A 25,888-nucleotide genomic window follows, 5' to 3' on the forward strand; every position below is an offset into this window, starting at 1 on the left:
TTTGTGACTGCAGTTATTTTATTAGTCCTCCTATGCTCATTTTTAACTGGTAATAATTCTGTCTTATTATGTTTTAAATCTTCAGAAACTCTCAAATTGAAAATGTTGAACAAACAAATACTTAAAAAAAATAATGAAAAGCACTATATTTTCTTTCAAATTAACTTGATAAACCTCAAGTCAATTCTTAGCTGAAAGATATCTCAAAACCAATGTGATAATATTGTTTTACCAAAGTTTCATTATCATTTTCTTTCGATTACTAAGTATTATTACTATTAACATTTAAAACACAGTAAAAATGTCTGATACAGAGTAACAATCACATAGCAACAATAGGTTTGTACTGATGTTCTCGTAATGAAATTATCAATCACTGTACTAAAAGTGTCTCAATGTGTAGCAATATCATATTGTACATTGTTAAAATACTATTAACTTTTGCGGTAAATGATCTTTTCTCAACATTAATAATAAAATCTCCTGTTAAATAATATTTTTTAATTTATTCCATGGTATATTTACTAAAGTTTCTTATTTTGTAAATTTATTTAATAAATGTATCTATAAAACACAAATTCAGTGCTCTATATAAACAAACTAAAGTATATTTAAACCCATTAAGATAATGTACTCAGTGTTCAGTTGGGTTATTATTTTTTAAGGTACCTTTCTTGAAGACAATGAAATAGTTAAAAAAATTGCTATTCCACAAGGAATTGTAGAAATCAAAGTAGATTTGTGGATATCTTGTAACCAGGCCCACAAAGAAATCATAACGATATGATATTTTTACAGCATGTGTTCCTCAAGTGATGTGTTACTAAGAAACATGCAACTTTTTTAATAACATTTAATAAATAATGTAATTTACGTAAGATATAAATTATTAAGAAACATGCCATTCCCTGAAGTCATAATTCATATATATACTGTAACAAATCACATTCTTTTCTTCAGTTGTTTTCGGGACTGATTACAAAATTGCCTAAAAGATCTATTTTAAATGCTTATAAATCCTTGGAATGATCAAAATCTTTTCAGGAAAAAGACTCAAATTTTTTAATTAACTGTACAAAACCTGACTGTACTACCTTGACTGCTATTTCTAAAATGCAGCATTCATATTTATGTTTAAAAGCATTGCCTGTATAGCAGGTATTTGCTTGATTCTATGTTAAAAATACTACAATGCGTAGAGCAAAGGCATAATGTTTCTATACCCCTTGTTTATATTTGTATTGTTAAAAATTGGATGATTCTTACTTTTATTATTGATGCTCATCTTCTCTTCAATTTGTAAGTTTATAGTAACAAAGATATGTCCCTTTGTTAATTTAAATACTTATTCCAGGGTTTGTTATTGTCTTATTTTAGTCCATTCATTAGGTTCTCCGTTTTTTTCTACTGCTAAACTAACACTAACTGGGGATTGACAACCAGACAAAGTCACCATTTTCAGTGAAATTATCCGTCTTTGTTGGCTGATGTTATTTAACTTGTGGTTAAATAATATAAAATCATTTTTATAACGGTTGATTTTAACAAAAAATGTTTTAAAAAGGGATTCAATACTTATAACCCTTTTGACACCCTACCATTTCAACTTTGAAACAACCTTGTTACGATGTATGCAAATTCTGAATTGTAGTAAATATTCTATTAAAAGTTAATAATGATGATTCCAGAATTTGTGAGCCTCCATCCTATTTATTATTTATCTAACAAGAGGTAAAGAAAGTAAACGCTAATTAATAAGCAATATCAGTTTATTTCAAAAAATTGACTTTTTAGAGTAGTAATAAATTGAATTCATAGTAATAATAATAATAATAAATCTAAAATTAGCATTATTATATATATATATGTTTATATATATATAATATATATTATTTTTTACATATCATAAGTAAAGTTTGGCATTTCAATCTAAGAAGATAAGTGATTATTCTCTTAAGCAAGTTGTCAAAAGCCAAGACTTAACGTACCTAACATTCTCTCAGCCCAAATAGAGTGAAGAGTATTAATTTGTGCAATGAGCCGCAGATAGATCTTCAGTAACAAAAGATGAGCAGAAGACAGAGTTTATATGTAATAGTGGTAACAATGAAGCAGTTGGGAGTAGTAAGTACTATTAGAAAATCTGTCAATTCCAGAGTACAAAATTTAATCCTATTGCATACAAAATTTTTATTATAAGTTCAATTTAATGTTGTGTCTTCTCAGCTCATTTGTGACAGTATTTCCAACAAGTACTGGTAGATTCATTTAATCAAAAGCAAACAAAAATAAATAAACTCTACAAGGCTACTGGTACATTTGTTGTTTACTCCTATAAAAACATAAATTTAAGCTGAACATAACACACTACAAAAGAATGCTTTGAAATTATTTTAGAGATGGAACGACAAAGATAAAGTGCGAGTAATATTAACTGTTATAACTAACTATACAAGCGACTTACAATATACAAGCCAAACAATGAAATGAGGATACAACCTAAGATCGTTGGAAATATAAAAATAATTTTTTAAAGATCAAGTCTCCCGTTGTTTGATCTTATGAGCTGCAATAGCAAGGAAGACGAAAGATCTGCGGGAGCGGAAATATCGTTCCATCTCTACATTAAAGTCCTAAGCTGGTATAGACACAAACAGAAAATCAACAATTAGAAATTTGGCATAATTACAACATCAAATAGAAAAGTCATGTCAAGTCACTTGAACTGTGTTGACTTGGAATAAAATAAAACCGTTGAGGAGCCCCATTCGGTAACAGCCAGTGAAAGAGAAAAACAGGAGCTTACAACAGTCGGCATCGGCCTTTCTTCTTCTTCTTCACCTAAAAATGTAAACATACATTTAGATAAATCATTTTTGTTTTTAATTATCTTAGGTTACTTTAATTGACTAAATGCTGGTCAGCTCATAATGAGCACATGAAGAGAGGGCTAGCATCTGCCAGAGTCCATGACACTTGTAATGCTTACAAGTTGCTAAAAAAGATGTATATAATACAGTGTGTATTGCCTGTAAAACCTTTTGTTATATTTAGTTGATCAAATTCAAGAAAATATTTCACATACAGTAAGTGATTCATTAAACAAAAGACCTCTGGAATTGGTTTCTTTACACCAATATATGGTGTAATGCACCACACCAGATATGGTGTGATGCATATATCTAAAAGGTAATTAATAATGTCTCTAAACTACATAACGTTTATTCTGAAGAAAGTCAATATTTTCATTACATATGATTGGATTTTTAATTTAAATAACTGTTTTTAGATAAGGTTGATTCTCAGGGATAATAAAATTAGCAAGTGGGTTTGGGCTGTTTTCCTTAAGGATGTTTAGCGGAATCAATCAAATGCCACTGGCATAGAAAGAGCCAAAAAATTGGTGCAAAAAATTTTAAATTGTTATAAAATAACTTTATTTGTTATTGCTTATTCTAGAGAAAAATACATGAAGAAATGGAACAGTTGCCATTTGAAAACCAGAAAAAAACTAACTATATGTGGTTGATGAATGATTCTGTAAAAAGCAGAAAGTAAACCACCATTTTCAATTATTTATATTTGTTACATTTTGACTTGAAGAACAAATCCCTGTCACAAGAGTTAGGCAAAACCTTAAATTTCCACGGTTTGAAATATTACAACGGACCATGGCTCATTATAAAAACTGATTATTATTTTATTTCTTTAATTGTTTCGCCATATTAACAAATCATAAAATTAACATTAGTATACTAAGAGTCCGAAGGTGTCGCATACTTTCATAAGAAAACCACCAACATTTAATAAAATCCTTTTACAAAATGTTTTTGTCTTACTGATGACAAATATAATTATTCATTAAATGAATATTATATTAGAATATAAAGTCAGCACACTAGGTTAAGTCTGGTCCTGTACGTGTACACAGTATAATGTTCATTTATGGGAATTTTATTCTGAACTTATTTTTTTAAACAAAATATAGTTTAATTATTTTATTTCAATCAAATAGTAATCAATTACATATTTAAGGTTATTCTAATATATATATATATATATATAGATAGATTGGGGGAAGGGGATCAAAGACTCTGGAATAATCAATAAAATATTTCCAGTACATAAAAAACATTTATGTAATTTACCCTTACAAGTTTTGTTGCAAATTAGTTTTCAGACTACAAGGTATTTCTTCAATATTTTTGAACAAGAATAAGCCTATGTTGAATAGCAAATCTGTTTTTGAATCTAGTGTAATATGAGTGTACTCTCTTAAGATATTCTAAATTTGATAACTCAAGTACCTGGCACATTCATATATTTACAGGCATGGAAACGTTAATTTTATGAAATTATCACTGCAATGAGAGCGGGGTGGGCTAGTTCAACATGCCTTAAATGGCTTTCTTTTGCCAAGTAAATCTTTTTAAGATTTGAAACTAAGCCACCCAAAGAATAATTGAGTATAATATATGCAACTCAAGTAAACAGTGGTAGATACTTTTTGTCGATTGAGTTGTTTCAAGTTTTGAGAGATTTTTAAGGACAAAGATGCCTTTGGCTACCTTGCCTTCAATTTTAGCCAGTTGTTCACTCCCGATAAAAAGTACAATGAAATCCTCTGATAACATATGTAATGTTTTTCAAGCCACTTTACGGTCAATGTTCTAGTTCAGCGTTTCCCAAACGGTGGGTCGCGACCCACTAGTGGGTCGCGGGCGCATTTAAGGTGGGTCGCGGCGTGACTGTCACTCGTAAGGCCATGTCACACTGCCGTGGCGTTGCGTCCGTCCATCCATAGTATGAACGTCCGCGTATGCCGCGACGGTCTCGAATCCCGTCAAACTACCAGACACGCATCCGCGTCCGCGGCCAACGCCACGTATTTCTAGGAGGGTGGAAGTTCAGTACACAATAATATGTCGTTACTCACCCTTATGATTATAGTTCACATTGCAGCTATATGTGTCCTGAGTAACTCGTAAAAACTTTGTAGCTGTAGCACAAATAGTTTTTGAGTTTTGACGGTAATGTAAAACACAGGTTTCGGAAAATCGCTGTCAAAGTTTTTTTAACACTATTATTTATTTTAAAATTTTAATTTAGCATATCTAACCAGCAGCATAACACCTACTATTTCCTTGTTTTTTTGTTCTTTTTCAATTCTTAGCTTCCTTCTTGCTCTTCTTACTTCCAGTATTCCCAATTTTGTCTTTTTCTCCGAGTATCCCACTCTTAAGATGTCAAAATTTTCAATGAGATTCCTAATGGTTTTTTCGACAACATATCTTTGTGAGCGTGCCTTTTCAACCTTGGTTCACATCAAGAATAAGTATAGAAACAGACTGGTGGACGTTGAAAGTGATTTACGCCTCAAAATATCTAATTTTAATCCTGACATTGAATTACTTGTTCAGTCAAAACAATGCCAGAAGTCACACTAGTATTATAGAAAAATTATTTGTAATCTTGAATAATCAATAAACTCTATCTATGTTTTCAATACTAAGCTGTGTACATATTTATTTACATTTTACATTCTTTCTATACACGTATTTAAATATAAATCATGTGTATTTTATATTAATGTTATTTATACATAATATACATATGTATATATAAAATCACGGGTGAGGGATGGGTCGCGAATGTGAACAAACATTTGGAAGTGGGTCGCCAAACACAAAAGGTTGGGAACCACTGTTCTAGTTCTATTATTTTTTTACTGATCAGCTATTGTGCGTGAATAGACGGCAGCAGGCTAGTGTAATTTGCGTAATTCAGATAAGCTGTTATCCACGAATAGAAGCAGCAAACACTGCAACACTAACTGTAATTGAAATAGTAGTTATAAAACAAAAACAATTTTGTGATGACCCTGAACTTATAGATGTAAGGCCAGATCGGTAACATCATACATAATCTCAATCTGCCAATTTTTATTAATATGAAATTATTAATAATATACTTTATTTTCATTTCACGTAAACATTTCATCTATTATTTAACTGTAGTAATATATGATAAATATAATGCAGTCAGTTGCATTAGCTTAAGTAATGCAGGAGAAGAAGATTATATAATTTAGTATAGTATATGAACTATAGTATATGAATATATTAAGTCCAGTTGTGTCACCAGTGAGTCTGGTGAATTTCCACATTCACAGTAAAAGTGTTGCAAAATTGCAGTAAATAAGGAATTTGCTGAAATCTGTTTTGTCTAGGACGGTACCATGTTGAGGGGGTCAAACAGAACTCTACCATTTGGGGGAGTAAACTATTGCAACAAGGGATTAATGGCCATTATTTGGCGCAGTTGTGCCGGGATTTTGAACGAGATAAGTTCATGATTAAATTGCTCACTCTCTCTCCCATTCTAAATTATAAGACTGTCTTGAACTGAAACATAATTTAAAATTTTGCATATGTTTAAAATATATTACTTTGTTTCAGTCAACCAAAGAGAGAGTTCTTTTCTTCAATCTCCTAAATTAAGCTAGGCTAGTATCCGTCATCGTACTGAGCGAACCTGTGAAAATTCTAAAATACATATCATGTGATGATAGTTTGTTAATTCTGTTATTTAAGCTTTATTAAACACAAAGTACAACAAAAACATTTTAGTGATTAGTAATTTGTGTATTATCGATCAGCTGTAATCCACAAATAGACGCAGTAAACCTTCCATTAATAGACATGCTCCTATGCATGAACATACGAATCTCTAGTCAAATAGTGTTTATTAAATCGTTACATTTCCTTGCTTTAGTTAACTACTTACCTAAAACATTTTCATCTCCTACTAGACAAATGACATTAAGCTCATTTAAAAAAGAACTCACCTCAGCTCGAGCACTTCTGTTTACCTCTATTACTCTTCGCCAATATTAATTGACTATTACAACCAACAGATGACGTAATATGCAAGAGTATTTTTCAATTGAAATGATCCATTGTTTACCAGTTTGGCAAAGGAAAGATTTCACTTCCTGGTATGTTGCCTGACTGGACATGGTGGAACATGAATATGACTTCTGACCAATAATAATCTCTGTTGAATATACATGAAATTCGGCCTCCAAGGAAATAAATAGTCTTTAGAATGCAGAAAACGGGTATTTGTAAAACAAATAAGACCATGAAAATCTGAATGTGCTTATAAAGTTTCCTGCTTAAAACGTTAGAGCATGACTTAACAGGAAAATTTTTTAACAGGATTTCATTGGACCAACTGCTAATATAAATACTCTTAGAATATTCATTGGACATGCTAATTCAATTTATACATCAATAACCTTTATCTACTCAAAACATTACTACATATGTTTTTAGAGTAAAATTGCAATAATCTAATAAAGAATACCTAGATTTTGGAGCATTATTTTAAAAGTATTTTTTAGTTTATAGGATCAACATCCATTTTGTTTAAGTATGGTGAGTGTATAGTTAAAAATATATTTTCTTTGATCCCATATACCTGAAGAGCAGCTCTGGTGGCAGTTTCAAAGACTTCACGCACACCTTCCTTGCTCTTTGCTGAACACTCTAAGTACGCAAAGGCGTTGATCTTCTCAGCCATAGCTCGGCCTTCTTCAGGCTTAACAGGCTCTTGCTTCATCTTTCCCAATTCCTTTATTGTATTTGGGTCATTTCTCAAATCCTGTAATATGTCAAAACTGATTACAACCACTTCAGCAGTTAATAACAATGGTATAAATACAGTTGAATGAATTTAACATTTTTTCTGAAGAAACGTCTTTAATCTTAAATTTAATAATAAAATCATAAAAATACCAAACCAACGATGTGTAAAAGTGTAACTCATACATAAAAGTGTACTCATGATATTGTTAAAATATTATTTCAATATTCTAAAATAAACTTTTAGAATAAAAAAATAACAAAATTTGATTTTATAACATTATTTTTAACAACACCATCATTAGAATCATAGGTAAATCCTTCCAAACAAATATATAAACACCAACCTTTTTGTTCCCAACAAGAATAATTGGAACATTTGGACAGAAATGTTTTACTTCGGGGGTCCACTTTTCTGGGATGTTTTCCAAGGAATCAGGGGAATCGATAGAAAAGCACATGAGTATGACATCAGTGTCTGGATACGATAATGGACGGAGACGGTCATAGTCCTCCTGACCTGCAGTGTCCCACAGTGCCAGCTCTACCTGTAAATCATGCTACTGTTAGACTCTAAAAAGGTATCTAAGTAACCTTAAAATTATAAGACAAATTTGTTTTACCAATGGTGAATGGAGACTACATTATCAAAGTGTTGTAGGAATGTCTTTAAACTATATCAAAATAAAATAATAATTAGTTTTTCATAAGAATTACATAAACATAACACATCTCATTCTGATAGCAAGTAACTGTACTGTTCTCATGACTATTAAAATTTGTTATACAATTGTATAATAAGAGTTAGTTCCACAATCACTTATAGCATCCGTGGTTTATTTTTTACAGTTCTTACAATATTAAATGTGACATCACATTGTTACATAAAAAAGGTTATATTAATAAATCGTATAACATAGTAACAGTAACAATGGAAAAAAGAAAACAAGCCTTTTCAAATAAAAACCACAGAATTTCAACATCACATTTTTTTTAAAGTTTGTTTTAATTTACAGTTAGAGTTTTTTTTTATAATTTAGTTTGAGGTAAATATAAAATTGTTTATAAATCACACTAATGAACTATTGATTTGGTAATTACTTCCGATACTGTGAAAGATACGAATTAAATCTTGTTGCCAACTGTTAAGTAAAACAGTTTTAACCCTCCAAGTGGCGGGACATTTTTACTGATTTTGTATGTTCTCAAAAGAAAATTTGTATAAAATACTGTAAATTATATAAGTATGACCTATCATATATAAAATTAAACTACATAACACACAGAATACAATGGTATTAAAATGAAACATTTACCCTGGATAGGTGTAAAAAACCAATGGGTTGAATTCCAAAAATAAAAAATAAAAATCTTTTTTGTTTTTATGTTAGGCTGAGTAAATGTTACTGAATTAAATTTTTTTAACACAAATACAAAGTAGCCATTTTGTTTAAAATTTATTTCTGAACAAAAATATATATAGTTTATATGTATTATTCCTAAAACACATACTAATTTCAGATCAAAACTTTTATGTACACATGTTTTTTTTACTGCATTTTAGTCAGTATCAGAGCCAACCTTATTCTTCCTCTTTCTTCCTGGTTTTGAGAGGCCTCCAGTAATGTTCTAAGTAAGGGAAACACTCCCTATGAACCCCACAATTACAAGCTGGGCACCACAAGTGACTTTTGCCACTTTTTTGGTGTGTCCACACACTGCACAAAGTCTTTCACTACGGCCTGGTAAATGAGCAATTCGGTGAGTAAGATCTCCACTTGGTCCAGGAGGTAGTACAGTAGGTGGATGAACTGGTTGTAAGGGTTCCACTACTGCCAGTATATCTAAATACTATATCAAATTACAGTTTGGAATCTGGTCTTTCTAACCATACCCAATATAGCGTTTAAGTCGTGGCGTAACATCGCAAATACCGGAACAAAAGAGGCTTGCGTTAATAAGACGCTAGAGCATCTCTGCCACTGGCGAACGAGATTTAATAGACGCTGCAGCGTCTTTCACCACTCAGAGGGTTAATGAAGGAAAGTATTACATCAGTTTAAATCAAACTAAGGGAAGACGGTTATCTATAATTTTATTTTAATGATATCTTAAAACAATCGGCATCAATTCTTTCTAATGTTATAAAATTACCATAAAAAGACAAATAATTACTAGAATGAACCAGGAGTGAATCAAGTACTTCTTTTGTACATTATATTTCTTTTATAATATCCATATACCTGAAGACAGATTGATGTGTCCTTTATTTTTTGACTAACCAATGTGGACTGCAATCTGTTTATGTTTTATAAACCATCCTTAAGTTAAAACATACATAATTTTACATTTGCTCAACTAGTTAATATTACTGCAATTCAGACTGTAGCTGCATGTCCTAAATAACCCTTAAAATATTCTTAATGTATTAATTCTGAGCTAGAAAAGAGACATGAAGTACAAAATTTTTTAGTTTATAATATATATATATATATATATATATATATATATATGATTTTTGCTAATATTTCATCTTTTTAATCAACTATGACTTTCCTAACCTGACCACATCACAAAAATTTAACTTCAGTTATTCCAAATTAAAAAATATTTTGTTTTGTGCTAAGAAATTATTAACCATAACGGCCCTTTTAAACCCTAAATGCGAATTTAACCTTACAAAACTTTTGGATTAGATGTTTGTTGGAAATGATTTCTAATATATTTTTGTAATTGAACGTTTAATTTAAATTGTAAGAGCCCTTCTTGACATATTTGTATCGACAATGCACCAATTCTTTGTTACATTTGTAACAATCTTACATATGTAATATGTAAATAAATAATTGAATTTACAAAAACAAAAATAAACTGAATGTGCAAAATTTAATTTAAATTTAATAATTTGTTTATTTAAATAATGTTGTTAATAACTTTTTCACCTAAAATTCATATTCCATTTCTTTTTCTTTTAGATAAGACATTACCAATAATTGATTGGTACGATGTTTGATTTATTTTGTTAAGAATCTATATCTGATTAAAATTAAATAAATCATTATAGCTGTTCTGAAATAGTTTTGCGTTATTTGAATAAGAAGCGTTCTTCTTAGTCATCAATGAATAGTAAATAAATACAATACAAGTCACAATTGCTTGCAAATTTCTTCAAAACTGGACCATTCATGTAATTTTTAGCCATTGCCAATGATGGATAGGCACATTTATAACCTTTTTCTAACTTAAAGTACTTATCACAAAATGTTAATTTAAAAAAAATCTCAAAATTGGTTTTCTATGTTGTTGCAATACTCTTCTATAATAACCTCATGATAAAAAGTTATAAATAAATAAATTATTTAGGTTACTACATAATTATACATACAAATCTGATAATGTACATAAGAGAAGAATAGTATATAAGCCAAGCTATCAGGTTGGAGCATTGATGTACATGTGAATTATAACAACTTGAACTGTACTTTACAATGCTATAGCACAGTATAATATGAAAATAAATCATTTTATATTTTTTTAAATATACATTCACACTTAAGAGAAATATAAACTTGTATTAATATAAACATTTCTGGTAAGATATTTTAATATCTTGTACCATAATGTATATTATCAAAAATGGTCAATTAATACAACTTTATTATAAGCTTACCTGCTTTCCATCAACTTCAATATCAGCAACGTAGTTTTCAAAAACAGTTGGGACATATACTTCAGGAAACTGGTCTTTACTGAAGACGATGAGCAGGCATGTTTTACCACAGGCACCATCCCCAACTATAACCAACTTTTTGCGGATAGCAGCCATTTCTGCCTCTGAAATAAAAATTTACAATAAAATAATTTATTTCTATGGGTAGTTCTTGTAACTCATATTGTGAACATGTATTTTGATTGGAAACTTTAATACACCAAGTTAATTTTGATTAGCATTTAAAAAAATGCTAAGATTAATGCAAATAAATACATGTTTGGATTCAAAATGTTAATCTATTTTTAGCCTTATTATGTCTAATTAATCCTTTATTTTTCATATTGATTGGTTGAAAACATTTGTAATCAGGCAAGCAAATTAAAATTACCTGGCTTCCATTTTGAATGAAATTTAAGCAAACTTGCTGTGTCAAATATTATATTCCTATGGTAATATTTTTATTAGATTTGTATTTTGCTATTTGGACACTACATTACAGACAACATATTTATCTTGTTATATATGCCATATACTGTCAACTCAGCTTAGGTTCACTTAGAAAAAAAAAAATAAAAGTCACATTTGTCAATAAGTTGACATACTGCCTTTGTTTAGCTTCTATACAGTGTATCCGGGCAGAAGTCAGAAGTTATTTATATGAGGATTAAATTTTACAATGTTGTGAAGTAAATACACCCTTGTGGAAATTAATGGAACCAAGGAGCAAAATTTTCTTGGTTGGCAGCATTGTTATATTACCTTCATAAGCTGTTAGGAAATACTAAAGTCAACAGCTGATATTTTGATGAGTTGCATTTACAAAACAAAATTATATATATATATATATATATATATATATATATATATATATATATTGTTTTGTAAATGCAACAATGGATACAATACATGGTATACACACACACACACACACACGCACACGCACACGCACACGCACGCACGCACACACACACACACACACACACACACACACACACACACACACAACACACACACACACACACACACCAAATAGTTAGTATAATGTGTAAAAAGTAAGTTATGATGAAGTCATTTAAATGTTTAGTATTCTTTCTGTCCTAAAGACCTTATAAGAAATACTGTTTTGTTCAAGTTAGTTATTGTAAGAAAACCCTTTTAAATTGACCAAGGCATAATTAGATAAAGGTTTAATTAAAAAAGATTTAAAAAACATTAAAAGGCTTAGATTCCTAAAACATGTAATTTTTATATAATGTTTTACACAACATTACAGTATGTTGTAGGTATTAGGTGCCACATTGCAAATATATACAATTTACCCACAATATTAAAGTAAAAACAAAATAATCTTAAATCACAATCTGAACAAAAGATAATAAATATAAATTACCGAAATATCTTTGTTTACAAACACAACCAGCCGATATCAAGGTAAAAACAAAATAATCTTAAATCACAATCTAAACAAAAGATAATAAAAATAAATTACCACAACATCTTTGTTTACAAACACAACCAGCCTATATAGCATATTGATGCTCAATCAGCCAAGTGAACTATCATTTGTTTCAAACAGAAAAATTATTATTCTGTAAAACAATTTAAAAGTTACTCCATTGAGAAAGGAACATAAATGTGGACCCCATAAACAATGTGGAACAGAAGTACATGACCAACTCAATCTTGAGTCTTTCGATGGAGTAGACGAGCACAAAAGGTTAAAATTAATTACTACTTTTAAAAATGATGAACTATAGTTGTAAAATTATTATATCACAAAGCTGAAGACCTCATACTATTTCAGATATGTAGACCTCACGAAGCTGAATCTATAAATCACGTATTTTTTTTAACCTTGTTTGTAGCAATCAACGGTTATCCATCAATTACAGATTGTTTTCTTGAATTTTAAAAATGTCAGAAAGAAAAATCTTTTTCATGTATGATTCCGTAGGCTAACTGTGTAAACATTAATAAATCTTTTTAACTGCCATTGGTGGAATTATCAAGAGACCAGTTGGCAGTTGACTACTGTTTGAAGAAATGTAGAATAAGATCAGTTCACTTTCAATATGATTCATATTTCTTCACGATCCACCAAAATTGGTATGTTATTTCATGTAGATTTCACAAATACAAGTTTAGAATACACAATGAATAATGCTGGTGCATCACTATGGCGGCCATAGTCCTCTCGAAATTATAAAGTTGGTTCACAAACATAAAAGCAATAGTGATTATGATGAAAGCATTGAAGATTGTCGTATTTGCTGCTGCAACTTGAAAATTGTTTTAAGGCTAGCGAATTACTACAAAGATAATAAATAAATACCAACACAGCGCTACCGTTGGGTAGACTGCAGCCCAATATTGCGGGTCAGAGGTCTAGCGGTGGACGAACTTTCGGTACGAGACGATGATTTCGCCGGTACACAAGGTCGGTTCAGTACAATCAACAAATAAACCAAATAATTTCATCTGAACTCTACTTAATTAATTTATCTTTTGTGGGGGAGGGGGAAGCCTAAGAATACCACATTACTTTAAAGGAATTTGCAGAAATGCATGGAAATGAATATATTTAAAATTCCAAGTAATTTTTCCTCTTTAAGTCATACAAATGGTAGGTTCTAAAATGCGCCTCCAGAATATATTACATTTACGTAAAAATGTATGGATGTATATTTATAGAGAATATATCTATTTACAACTACGCGAAGTACGACGTACGGATAAAATACGAAGTAGCGATCGTCTGCTTACTATCGAGGAGCTAAAGTCCGAGCATAGAACCAGCAACACGCTAGCGTTGAAAAATATAGACACAGAAAAAACGAACTTTAACTATAATATTATTTATAAATTACGTTATTCTGTTGCTATATATTTCTAAATAGTTTTATAAACAAAGAACTACAAAAACATTTCACCAATCGGTAATTTGAGTACTGCCGATCGCTTGTGTCCGCGAATAGACAGTGTTGTTTCGTAGTCCTTGTAATCTAACTAACAGACTCAGCTAGTTAGTCAGTTACATTGTTTCAAGTTTAATGTTTGTGTTGTACATATGGGGAACACCCAACACTAACCATGGCAGACGTGAGCTTCAGGACAGTGCCACACGATGGCGCTTATCCGCCGCCAATTCTAATTCGTTATTTAGTTTTACTTCATATAGTACATATTTTCGCAACCCAGTTACTTCTTACTGGTTAGTATAAGTTACATCAGATGTTCTTGGGACTAAATTCTTGGCGGATTGATAACCTAATTGGCACGCGTATTAATTATTTCTCTCGGGAACTTTGTAGCTGCAAAACCTCGCTACCGAAGCTACATCTCGCGCTTTGTCCGTAAGTAACAATTTATATTTTCGTATCATAAGTTAGCCCTTTCATGCGAGACATGTAATTTGAATGTAATGTAAAGTAAAATTATAAATTGTAAAGTAACTTACCTTGAATGTGTTTTATTTGCCGGATCAACTTGGATAATATTTGTGCCGACTACAGACTGCATTGTCGAGCAAAGAATGGTGACGCCCGCGTTTGTGAGTCAAGTTCGTAACAGGGAAGTTATTTTTAAAAATTTAATAATTATTAATTTCGAAGGTACAATCCATAGAACATTGGAATATTTAGGCCCATCCCATGGTATCATATTTTAGTTTATTCATACTCTATTTGGCAGCAACGTGGCAATACTTTAATTTTTTATGAACTAGAGGTTGTGCTTTTTGTTTATTTTCCAATATTAAATATAAACGTAAACTTCGAATTTCGAGTATTCATTACTACGACCTCAGCGGTATCCAACCCCATGTGTATTGTCCATTCGGTACAACATTAAATGTTTCTCCTGCCGCTCAACCCTCAGCTCAGTCTGTCATTGTTGTACAACAGGAAGCAAACGCCCCCCTGTATACATCCAACTGACATTCTGGTGTACTCAAAAACCCCGGCTGCACCTCTTATCAAACCGTCAAACATTATATTATTCAACGAACCGAACTCTTAACCCTGTTTATAACACTGTACACTTTAGGCCTGTGCTATCTATCTAACACACGTCTTTCCAAAACACTATTTTCTCTAAAGAATAAGAGTTGGACAACTTCGTCCGGAGACCCCAATTCGGCGACTGAATAATACTTAAGTATAAAAACCACGTTTGTATCGCGGTTACTACCGCTTAAAGCGTACCACTCGTTTAGTGCTGAAGTAAAAAACGATCGGTCGGCCGATTTTAATTGTTCAATGCATTGTTACGTACTTGTGAGGGGGGGCGGAGGCTTGCCACGGCACAGGAGTAGAACTAACCAAGATAAAACTCATTACACTAGTGGAGATAACCTTAGATCAAACGGTGTCAGAGTAGCTAACGAACATATGTCGATCTTCATTCACAATTTCACGAGCCACGTCGCGTAAAATACGACGTTCCGTGATTAATCAGTTATTGATTCAAGAAGCTGTCAAATTATGTCTTGATTTTATAAGATTTTGGAGACGGAAAAAGTATTTTTGAAATTTTCCCGGTTCTCAGAAAAATTCCCGGCTTATTCCCGGTCGGGTGGCCACTCTGTTTAATAATATCAAAACTATTAGTTGTTAATAACTGTAGTTAAATATCCTGGTGGTGTAAGGTCTTCTGAGTTTGGTTCATTGCATAAAAATGCTAATATAAACAAATAATACTACTAAAGCTTCTCCTAGATAAAGTATTGTTCTGAGTTCATTTATAAGTATTTATCTTACTACATGAGATAGCACATTTTAATTTTTGGTCATCAGGACAGAGTCACACAGCTCATTAGCAATGGTAATGCACTGATGTTTTTGGTAAAAATTGAGCAATTTTGGTACGAATTTCGCGGCGATCCGTCTCATGTCAAAACCATTGGTAAAAATCAAATGGCATGAGCCAATCAATACGTTGAGGTCCTCAGCAACTTCTCTAACCGTGATTCGACGATTGGCCAATACTATTTTCTTCACTTAATTCATGTTTTCGTCTGTTCTTGACGTGCTCAGTCCTCCGGCATGCTGTTCATTATTCACATCTTCTTGGCTCTCTGAGAACGTTGTGTACCACCGATAAATGTTGCTTCGGTCCAAGATAGCTTCTCCATAAGCCACAGTCAACATTTTGGAATGTATCCGCACACTTAATTTTGTTTTTAACACAAAATTTGATACAGATTCTTTGATTCATTTTTTGCAAATAGGCACAAATCGAAGACGAGCCATGACATGTGTAAGCAAATCAGCTATCAACAATTAACTGAACGTTCAAAATGGCTGAACTTGTTGGCATATGTCAGACAAATATGTACCAACACAATGCCTAAAAAAAAAGAACATACATAACCTGCGGAAATTTAAAAGTCACGATAATTTTAAACAGACCTTGTATACTTTATACTATATTCTCCCCTGTCCAATAAAACCCAATAAATCTATACAGCATGGTAAACATGGAATCGACTATATACTTGAGACCATATTCTCCCTGGGCTTTTTGGCAAGTTCATGAAAAACAAGATACTGGGTTTAAAACAGTGTTACAACAAAAGTAAATAAATATTTTTACCTTTTGTCAAAAAGATTATGATAATGATATTATACATAGCAAAAGGTAGATAATACTAATATTTAGGATATAAGATTTTTAAAGGAAATAAAATAACCATTACTGGTACTGCAATAATTGTAAAAGCTAGCACTATTGTTCTTGTTGATTAGACCTATCCCTTTCAGGCCCCGACCACAATATTTTGTGGGTTCAGTTAAAAATTTATTCTTCACAGCATAGACCTTTTTACAAGTTGTGACCCACATCACAAGATTTTGTAGGTTCTACTGAACACAACCAGCTGGTCTGTTTGGTGCTACAGCCTGGTGGCGAGTTTGAGAGAACTATTTTGTATGTTGTTGTTTATCCAAGATGACGCTGTGTGCTGACGCTGCAGGTAAATATACAAGTTTTTTACATTAAAACTAATCAAAACCAACTTAGCTTGCCTTGTTTTGGTTAAGAAAGAAATGAAGAATACAAAGATAGTAGTTAAATGATGAAACACTGTTTTTAATTTATTATCTGTAAAATGACAGTAAAAGTTAACCTACAAAATTTTGTTGTCTGGGCCTGCAGCCCTACTTTGTTATTTTTTTAAGTTACTGCTACGAAACTAAAAACTATGTTGTATACTTATTTTAATAATAACTTAAAGTTATGCAATTTGATTATACAAAGTGGTACCTAAATTGTGGTTACTCTAACATCGGTATTTACATAGGCCTAGTCCTAAAAAGTTGGTGCATTTGAAAATCTGTTGTAGGCCCAAGTAAAATGTTTAAAAATTGCTAATCAAAGGTGTATCTTTTTAGGAGTTGACAATTTGTCCTTTCTCAATGACGACCAGCTATTAGAGCTTTTGGAGAACTCTGATTTGGAAGATTTTGATATTGATGAAGAAGATGTGCCACAACTGCAATTAGCTGTAGCTAATGAAATGGAAGCAGACCCACAACGGTGTCCATCACCACTGAACTCTGACATTCCACTACAAGTCCGGATGGAAACAAGGAAAGCTCAGACAACGGTGGAGAATAAAACCTTGGGAAACGCCAATTGAGTGGCACCCATCATTGAACTTCCAGTAAGTATTCTCGTAGCCTACATTATTAAACTTAGGCCAGATCAAAACTTAACTTTCAAGAATCAAAGTCAAGTTCGTGCAAAGTTGTTTTAGTTTGATTATTGTTGATGTTATGTCAGGTACAAATGAAAGAACTACAAAAAAATGTACTGCAAAAAATATTCTTTTTAGCAGACTAAGATTTGTTTTGTTGTTACAGGTGGAGGAACTTCTAGGCCCTAGTGAATACTTTGGACGGTACCTTACTGAAGAGCTGTTTGAGTTAATGGCTGTAGAGTCTAATAAGTATTAGCTTGATGGACTGCAGTAAAGAGCTAAACACTTCACTATCTGAAACTAAAAAAAGTTTTTTGGGATCCAGCTGATCATGGGTACTATAAGATACCCAAGACTTCGAATGTACTGGGACCAAAAGTACAGACTGCCAGCTGTGGCTGATGCCATGTCGAGGAATAGGTTTTACAGAGCTAAGGCAAAACTTACATTTGGTTGATAACAATACTGTAAACAAAAAAACAAAACAAAACAAGTTCTGGAAAGTCCAACCCATTATAGATGCTGTCAGAAAACCGTTGTTTGGTATGGCCTCGCCAAACAGGAGATTACAGCATCGACGAGCAGATGATTCCATTTCTTGGTGCCTGCCCTAGTAGACAATATGTAAAAAATAAACCTAGACCAGTAGGTCTAAAAAACTTTGTTTGCACAACATCAAGTGGTCTAGTTGTAGACTTTGAGATGTATCAAGGTAAAACCACTCCTTGGGAAGACAGTGGTTTAGGTCTTGGGGCAAATGTAATCCTGCACCTGTCCAAAACCTTGCCAGCTAATTCCCGACTTCACTATGACCGCTATTTTTCTACACTAAGTTTGCTTGATGCCCTTAAGGAAAAAGGTTTTTTTTGGGACAGGAACTATAATGGGTAACAGAATTGGGGAAAGCAGTCCAGTTTCCAAAGACAGTGAAATGATTCGGGGGGAATCCGTTCCAAAAAGTCAGAGGGGATGAAAGTGTTTGTCCTGACTAAGTGGAAAGACAACAAGACTGTGCTTATGGCTTCAAATATTTATGGGGTGGAACCAGTACACGAAGTTAAAAGGTGGGACAAAAAAGAAAAAAAACTATTCAAATGTTCATTGCCCAAACGTCGTAAAAATGTACAATGAAAAAATGGGAGGTGTTGACATTTGCGACCAGCAGATGGAAGCATACAGGACATTTTTCAAGACCAAAAAAGTGGCCCTTAAAAGTCATCATTCATTTTATGGATCTGGCAGCAGTGAACTCCTGGATGGAGTACAGGTCATCTGCTATAGCTAATAGTATTCCCAAAAAAGATCAGCTAGATTTAATGAAGCTAAGACTAGCTATAGCAGAAAAGCTCATTGCCGTGCCCACTTCCAAAAGGTATCAGGAAGCAGAGGAAGAGGAGGGACCTCCTGCAAAGAAGACTCTTTGTGCACCCCTACCTTGCAAAGAGAAACTGCAAGATGGGTTTTCGCACTGGCCCGTGATGGACGAGCTATCCACAAATAGAAACTGCAGGCCCCAGGCTGCAAAAGCCGAACACGTGTCCGGTGCACTAAATGTAATATATATTTGTGTCTTTCTGTAAAAAACTCATGTTTCAAAGACTTTCACTGTAAATAACCATATCTGCCTTTTCTCTTCTATCTACCCTTTTTTAACTACTTTAAAACTAACTCTGATGTCATTAATTAAGCAAAATGTCAAGTCGTGAGCATTGTTTTAGTATGCGTGTTAATATAACATTAAGTGTGTCTGTTTATATGAGTGTATAACAACATTTAATACAATACATGATGTTATTTAACTTGTTTTCTTTTTAACTTCCCATAATTAGTGCATAACAATGTGTTGCTGTTTACAAAGCATATGGTTGTTGTCTGTGCATAATGACGAGTCAGGTAAGCAGGGTTAAAAACCCAGGCCACAAAATTTTGTGGGTCATAAAAAACCATAAAAGCATAAATAAATAAATACAAAAAAAATACAGTTATTTATTTGGCTCATAAGAAGTAAAGTTAACAATAAATCATAGTTTATTTAAAAAAATTACAAGGCTGGGCCTGAAAGGGTTATATACATAACATATTGTCTGGTAAAGAACCGCACCCTGTAGAACAACGGACTTAAAATTTGTAATGTGTAGAATATGTATACTCTTTATAACACTAAACATAGGAAAATATAGAATCTATTGTAAAGAATCTGCCTTTTATAAAATAATACAACTAACCAGGCTGAGTATTTTTTTAAACCCACAAATATATCTCTGTTAAACTCTGACAATCAATAAAATATCTTTCTGTAGGTAAGAAAGTATCTGGACACGTTACACATTAACCCTCTCCCAGTCAAGATATTGGGATGCGCTATCAGGCTGAACTGCGCAGAAAGCTTTCTGTATTTTATGATTTTATCAATTCTATTCGAACAAAACTGTTACATATGATACATCAATGTAAAAACTATTCTCTACAGCCTATGAGGAAAACAAAAAACTCATTTATACAACAAAAAAATGTAGTATTTTCATATAATTACTAACAGTTTTTATGTCTGTACAGATAACCATGAAAACAACAACAATATTTGATGTGTGAAAGTTAAAAATAGTCCCAAAGGTAATTCTGAGCAATTACTGGGTCAACTTACATATTTCATATCTTACATATTTTCAGTATGACGATAAAGTAGTCCTTAGGGAGAAAGAAACATGAAATTAAGCGTCGGAAAGTCATTCTTAACAGTACTAAAAGAAACATGAAATGAAGTGTCAAAACTTCATTCTGAACGGTACTGAGTGATAAGAAAGTTCAGAGTCAACACTTCATAACTGGTATGTGGGAAAAAGTTAAATCAGTTATGTGCATTATTTACATATTATAGATGGATGAAAGTGTAAACTAATCTTTACCTTATTTAATTAATCGATGCAATACTAACAACATAGTACTGCTAACATGGTCTGAGCTTGAATATAGCAACTATATCAAGGGGTATTTTTCTTTTTCTGCAATCATTGCAGGGTGCTGCCTGAGGTAGCACTGAAACCCACCCCAATGCACAAGGGCACTCTATACTTTCCTGCACCACATCATCCAACATGATCCGATCATGGGAAAGTATTGAATACAAATTCCGCGGCCATCAGTGCCAGCAGAGTATGAAAATATACTTTGAGATAGTATCTAGAAATCAACCTCAGATCATGTGAATGCCTTAACTCCTCTTTGGATTGGACCAGACAAAAAGTAGTGTGGTGTGAGGACAATGAACCTTCTTACTGCTTGACAAGGTAAAGGTAAACAATGGCTTTCTAGCACTTCATTTTCATATTTATTACTTTATAAGGACTGCCTGATCGTCATACTAAAATATGAAAGAAATTGAAGTTGACCCAGTAATTGCTCAGAATTTCTGTTCCAATAGGTAATTTCTAAATGATAGTAGCACAAGTTGGAAGGGATTGTAACGATAAATGACCAAATTACTTTAAACGAAAATATTGATAAATAGTTTCAAACATTACTCCTAGATAGCACTCCTAGGTAAAAAAACATTGAATGAACGAGGACAAAAATACTGTCAATAAATATTTTCATTAGTCATTCCGGAAGTAGCTGTATGATGGCAGCACAAAGTAGATTGAGCAATAGTAAGGCAGTTGGTGGTGATTGGAGACTATTGAACTTTGGCAACAGAATCACCATTGAGGCAACTCAAAACAGGCAACCCGGAAGAGGGTTAATCTAATAATTTAAGAGTAACAAAACTAAATACATACAATATTTTGTAAACCTTACGGAAACTGTACGATAAACTGCTACAACATTCTTTCTAAATATGAGACTATTACATAAGTTACAACACTAAGTACTATTAATAAAAATAAATAAATTTAAAAAAAAGCTAGCAAAGGGTTGAGAGCCATTAATTACATCATTTATGTCTCAAGAATGCATGATCTCTGATTATAGGATGAGAGATCTTCTTTGCCTGTAAGAATATCCTATTATCTGATTATATGCCTCATCAATGTCAGAGCAGTTTTTGTAAGAATCCTAAAGAATATGACAGGGTGTGAGGGGTGTGACACAACCTATATTAGTTATATTAGTAACAAGTATCAGAATCAAAATACATAGTCGAGTAGCCTACCATGCACTATGCCTGAAATGAATCATACTGTGTTGACTGGGCTATGCTGAAGGACAAAACTTACACAAACTAATTTCTTTCATTTATCCAGATTTATACCACAACTAAGGAAAAAAACATGTTTGTATTAAATAGGTCCTATCTTCTTTTTGGTGAATGTCTTCAATTGTGTAATATTGTAAATTGTCCTAAATTCTATATTAGACTATGGTCTATTCTTAATTTCCAGGACTTTTTCTTATTTCCTGGTGTTTGACTAAATTACTAGATTCGTTAACATACTCTCATCATCAGTTTTTTTAGAACTCAAAAAATTCCTTAGATGTCGCAAAACAATCATCCATACACGCTGAAGAATTATTAAAATGCAACAAAATAAATCAATTAAAAACAAACCAGTAACCTAATATTTATAATTTCAAGTGCATATAGACTTCATTACTATAAGAAACCAAATAAATCGACAACAAATTGTACAACTTATCGAAATATTAAGACTACTTGGTGACTCCACCCACTAAGACATTAGCTCTCTCTCCTACACCTTCACTAAATGACTATGTAATATAATATTTTAAAATACAACAAGGACTATTTCAAATTTCCCCATTAAACTCTTTCTCTTAATTAATATTTACATAAGTCACACACAGAGGTATGTAGGTTACAAGCACAAAATCAACAAAATTATTGAGCTATGCTATATTTTACTTTGCATTTGATTGAATATTTGTTTAGACACCAAACGAAAACTATATATCTAATATATGCATTATAGGTAATTGTGTTAAACTGTAATCAGCATGATTCAAAGGAACGTCATCACTGCTTCTAAAACCTAGGTCTAGTACACCATCCTCCATTGTTTCTAGACCTACTATACATTTGTCATTTCATAAGCTAAAACGATCATTACGAATGAAAACTATCCTATACTATACGATATTTCTATAAATTACATAAACATATAATGCAAAAGAACCAATGTGAGTGACTTCCAGCATATAAAACAACTTACATCAACTGAAGGATAGGCTGAGCTAACAGATAAACGCTGACTAAACTGACTGCTGTAATCAAGTAAATTTAGGATGGAAATACCAGCATAGTATATGTATATGATTAAAAAAGAAATCATAGAAGTAAGCTTATCTAAACGATTTACAGCTATTATATTAAGACAAAATTACTAACCTAGACAATTCCGCTAACACTTAAGGGAAAACATCCAACATTAACTGAAGATGGCCACTACAATTAAGATGATCTAAACAGCACAAACTCAGCCAATAAAGACCACGCCTATATGAACAGGATAGCCACTACATAGAGATGGAAAATTCAATGTGTAACCCAAGAATTAAAGCCATGCCCATTAAAAATCATATATATTTTTCAATTAAATAATAAAATTGTCAAGTAAGAATATAATATTACGCATAGTATATTTTTCATCATATGTCTAAATTCTTTCGTCTTATGATCATTACACTAAACTGCATTCCATGCAAAGTGCAGTAATAATAATCTAGCGTGTTATAATAACACTAATTTTATTGTCCCATCGATTTTTTACCGAATCCTCTATTACCTGAATTCAGTTATAATTATTTATCTATAATAATTCTTTTCACGATTAATGTAGATGTATAGATGCATACTTAGCAGACAACACGATTATATATGTTGATCCGGTTAAAAAACTAATCGCATAGGCTAAAAAGAGCAGATCCACCTTCTTTGAATAGATAGAAAGATCACAAAGGTGGCCAGGCGACTCAAAATCGTAACAAATGTCCTTGAGTCACTGACTAAGGAGAGTTTTTTTACCTATAATAGAGGGTGTTTTGCGCTACAGGCGAATCTCAGACAAGGCCACCACAAATACTGAGAGATATTTTGAATATGATTGAACTTTAAACAGAAGGAGAGGACAACATTGTAGAGCGAAAAAATATTAAAAAGAAACTGAAGGAAAAAGAATACTCAATAATCCATAGTATGTTAGGACATTTCTAAGAGGAGCTTGTATCAGGCTTAAACAAAGCCGATCTACCTTCCTAAGTAAGACGCGGCTAAGTCCCAGAAGGTGGCCAGGAAAGATTCAACATCAGCACAAGGAAAGAGAGGATAGTTGACCGAGAAAGTTGTTTTTATACAAGTCAGTAGTGCTTGGGACCACGGAAGCTAAATGAGACCCATGAAGAATCTCTCAAATAATTATGATTGTAAGCCAAATAAAAATCTTCTATTCTTCTGATCGTTGTCATTCCGTCGTGTTTGGCTGAAACAGAGGGGTTGGTAGGTGTGAAACATAAAATTAAGATCCGATGAAATCTGATCTCAGCTTAAATCCAGCCTCCCTATCCTGCGATCACAGTCAGGTGTGAAACTTTCACCCATAATAAATGATAATAAATCTCTTGAACGAAACGTAACTGGATGTCTGAGAATGAGAAGGGATTATGTCACAAACTTAACTTATTGATTTAGTTTTTGGTAATTTTGGCTAGTGCTGTTATTCGTCACCAAAGATATAAACTACTTGAAAATGGGTATGCACATTTCTATATCTTCATTATACAATAAAATGCAGCAATAGCATAGTCAACTGTTGAATAAAACAAAACCTTAATTTTATATGGATTTTAAAAGTGGCTAAACGCTGGAGATGGGATACGTTGTATTGGAAGTGTATGGTGGAGGAAGGGGTACAAATGTTTATATTATTTTATGTAATTTATACTGAAATAGTGGGTGTTGTGCCAACTAGTTAGTGTGTTAATGGGTATTTAAGTGTAGTTGACTATTTGTTATGAGATATTGTAAGTATCCTTTTGTATGCTCAGATATCCTGACATATAGCTCTTGTGCAGCAAGTAATCACCAAGTTCCTTGTGCAGAGTAGTATAATCATAGATCAAGTCAAACCTTTTGTCTCTGAGCTAGCTTAGCAAATTTCTTGCAAATATTTAATTACAAGAAAAATCGAACTACACCAATAAAAATTAGACATAAAAGGGTACGCGTTTACTATCGCCAAGATACAAATCATTTTGTGAAGCAGCATTAAACATTGACATTTAGGATGAGTATTTGTCATGTAACGCGATAACATTCAACTCGCAGTGGCATCAGTCAACCGAGAATCAACTCTGCTGGGGGCGGACTGATGCTAACGGATGTGATATCCAAGATCACAACAAACACTTGGAACCCTTGAGGTCTCGGCTGAAGGAGGCACGGTAGTGCTGCAGCATAGAACAATGTAAAGGCCCAAAATGTTTTTTATGAAAGAACATACAACAAAAGAGAGAAGAAAATTAAATACCAAATCATACAGTTTGTACTATTATAGGTGCCTAGTTCAATGAGTTTTTGAACCAAGAAGTTTTTGAGATTCTAGAAAAATCATGAGTTTATATCTAGTATTGTTACAGTAGTAGGTGTAATACCAATCTTAAATAGTTGTTTTGTAGTTTAAAATTGTGTTATGTCTTGGAAACTAAAATTCTATAAAAACGCTACGTTTTGTTACTCTGGTAAACATTGACTGATCCTACCTCCTAATTAATATATTATTAAGGCTATTTTGTTGTGATTGTTTACCTCTTACCGAGTATATTTAAATTACAAACGTATTTTCAATTTAATTGTATTCTATTTTTTTTATTGAAAACTGA

At 32.4% G+C, this 25,888-nt stretch overlaps 1 protein-coding gene across 1 annotated transcript; it reads right to left on the reverse strand.

The window, feature by feature from the left end:
- Positions 1-2,144: 2,144 nt before the first annotated feature.
- On the reverse strand, positions 2,145-23,514 carry LOC124369121 (ras-like GTP-binding protein Rho1). Its single transcript, XM_046826880.1, has 5 exons — positions 23,400-23,514; positions 11,317-11,480; positions 7,994-8,194; positions 7,483-7,665; positions 2,145-2,841 (listed from the first exon to the last, which is right to left on the reverse strand). The coding sequence occupies exons 2-5, from the start codon at positions 11,470-11,472 to the stop codon at positions 2,803-2,805; spliced, it is 579 nt and encodes a 192-aa protein (XP_046682836.1). The 5' UTR covers positions 11,473-11,480; positions 23,400-23,514; the 3' UTR covers positions 2,145-2,802.
- Positions 23,515-25,888: the final 2,374 nt, after the last annotated feature.

Source organism: Homalodisca vitripennis, chromosome X (assembly GCF_021130785.1).
Source record: "Homalodisca vitripennis isolate AUS2020 chromosome X, UT_GWSS_2.1, whole genome shotgun sequence".
In the NCBI taxonomy this organism is placed as follows: domain Eukaryota; kingdom Metazoa; phylum Arthropoda; class Insecta; order Hemiptera; family Cicadellidae; genus Homalodisca; species Homalodisca vitripennis.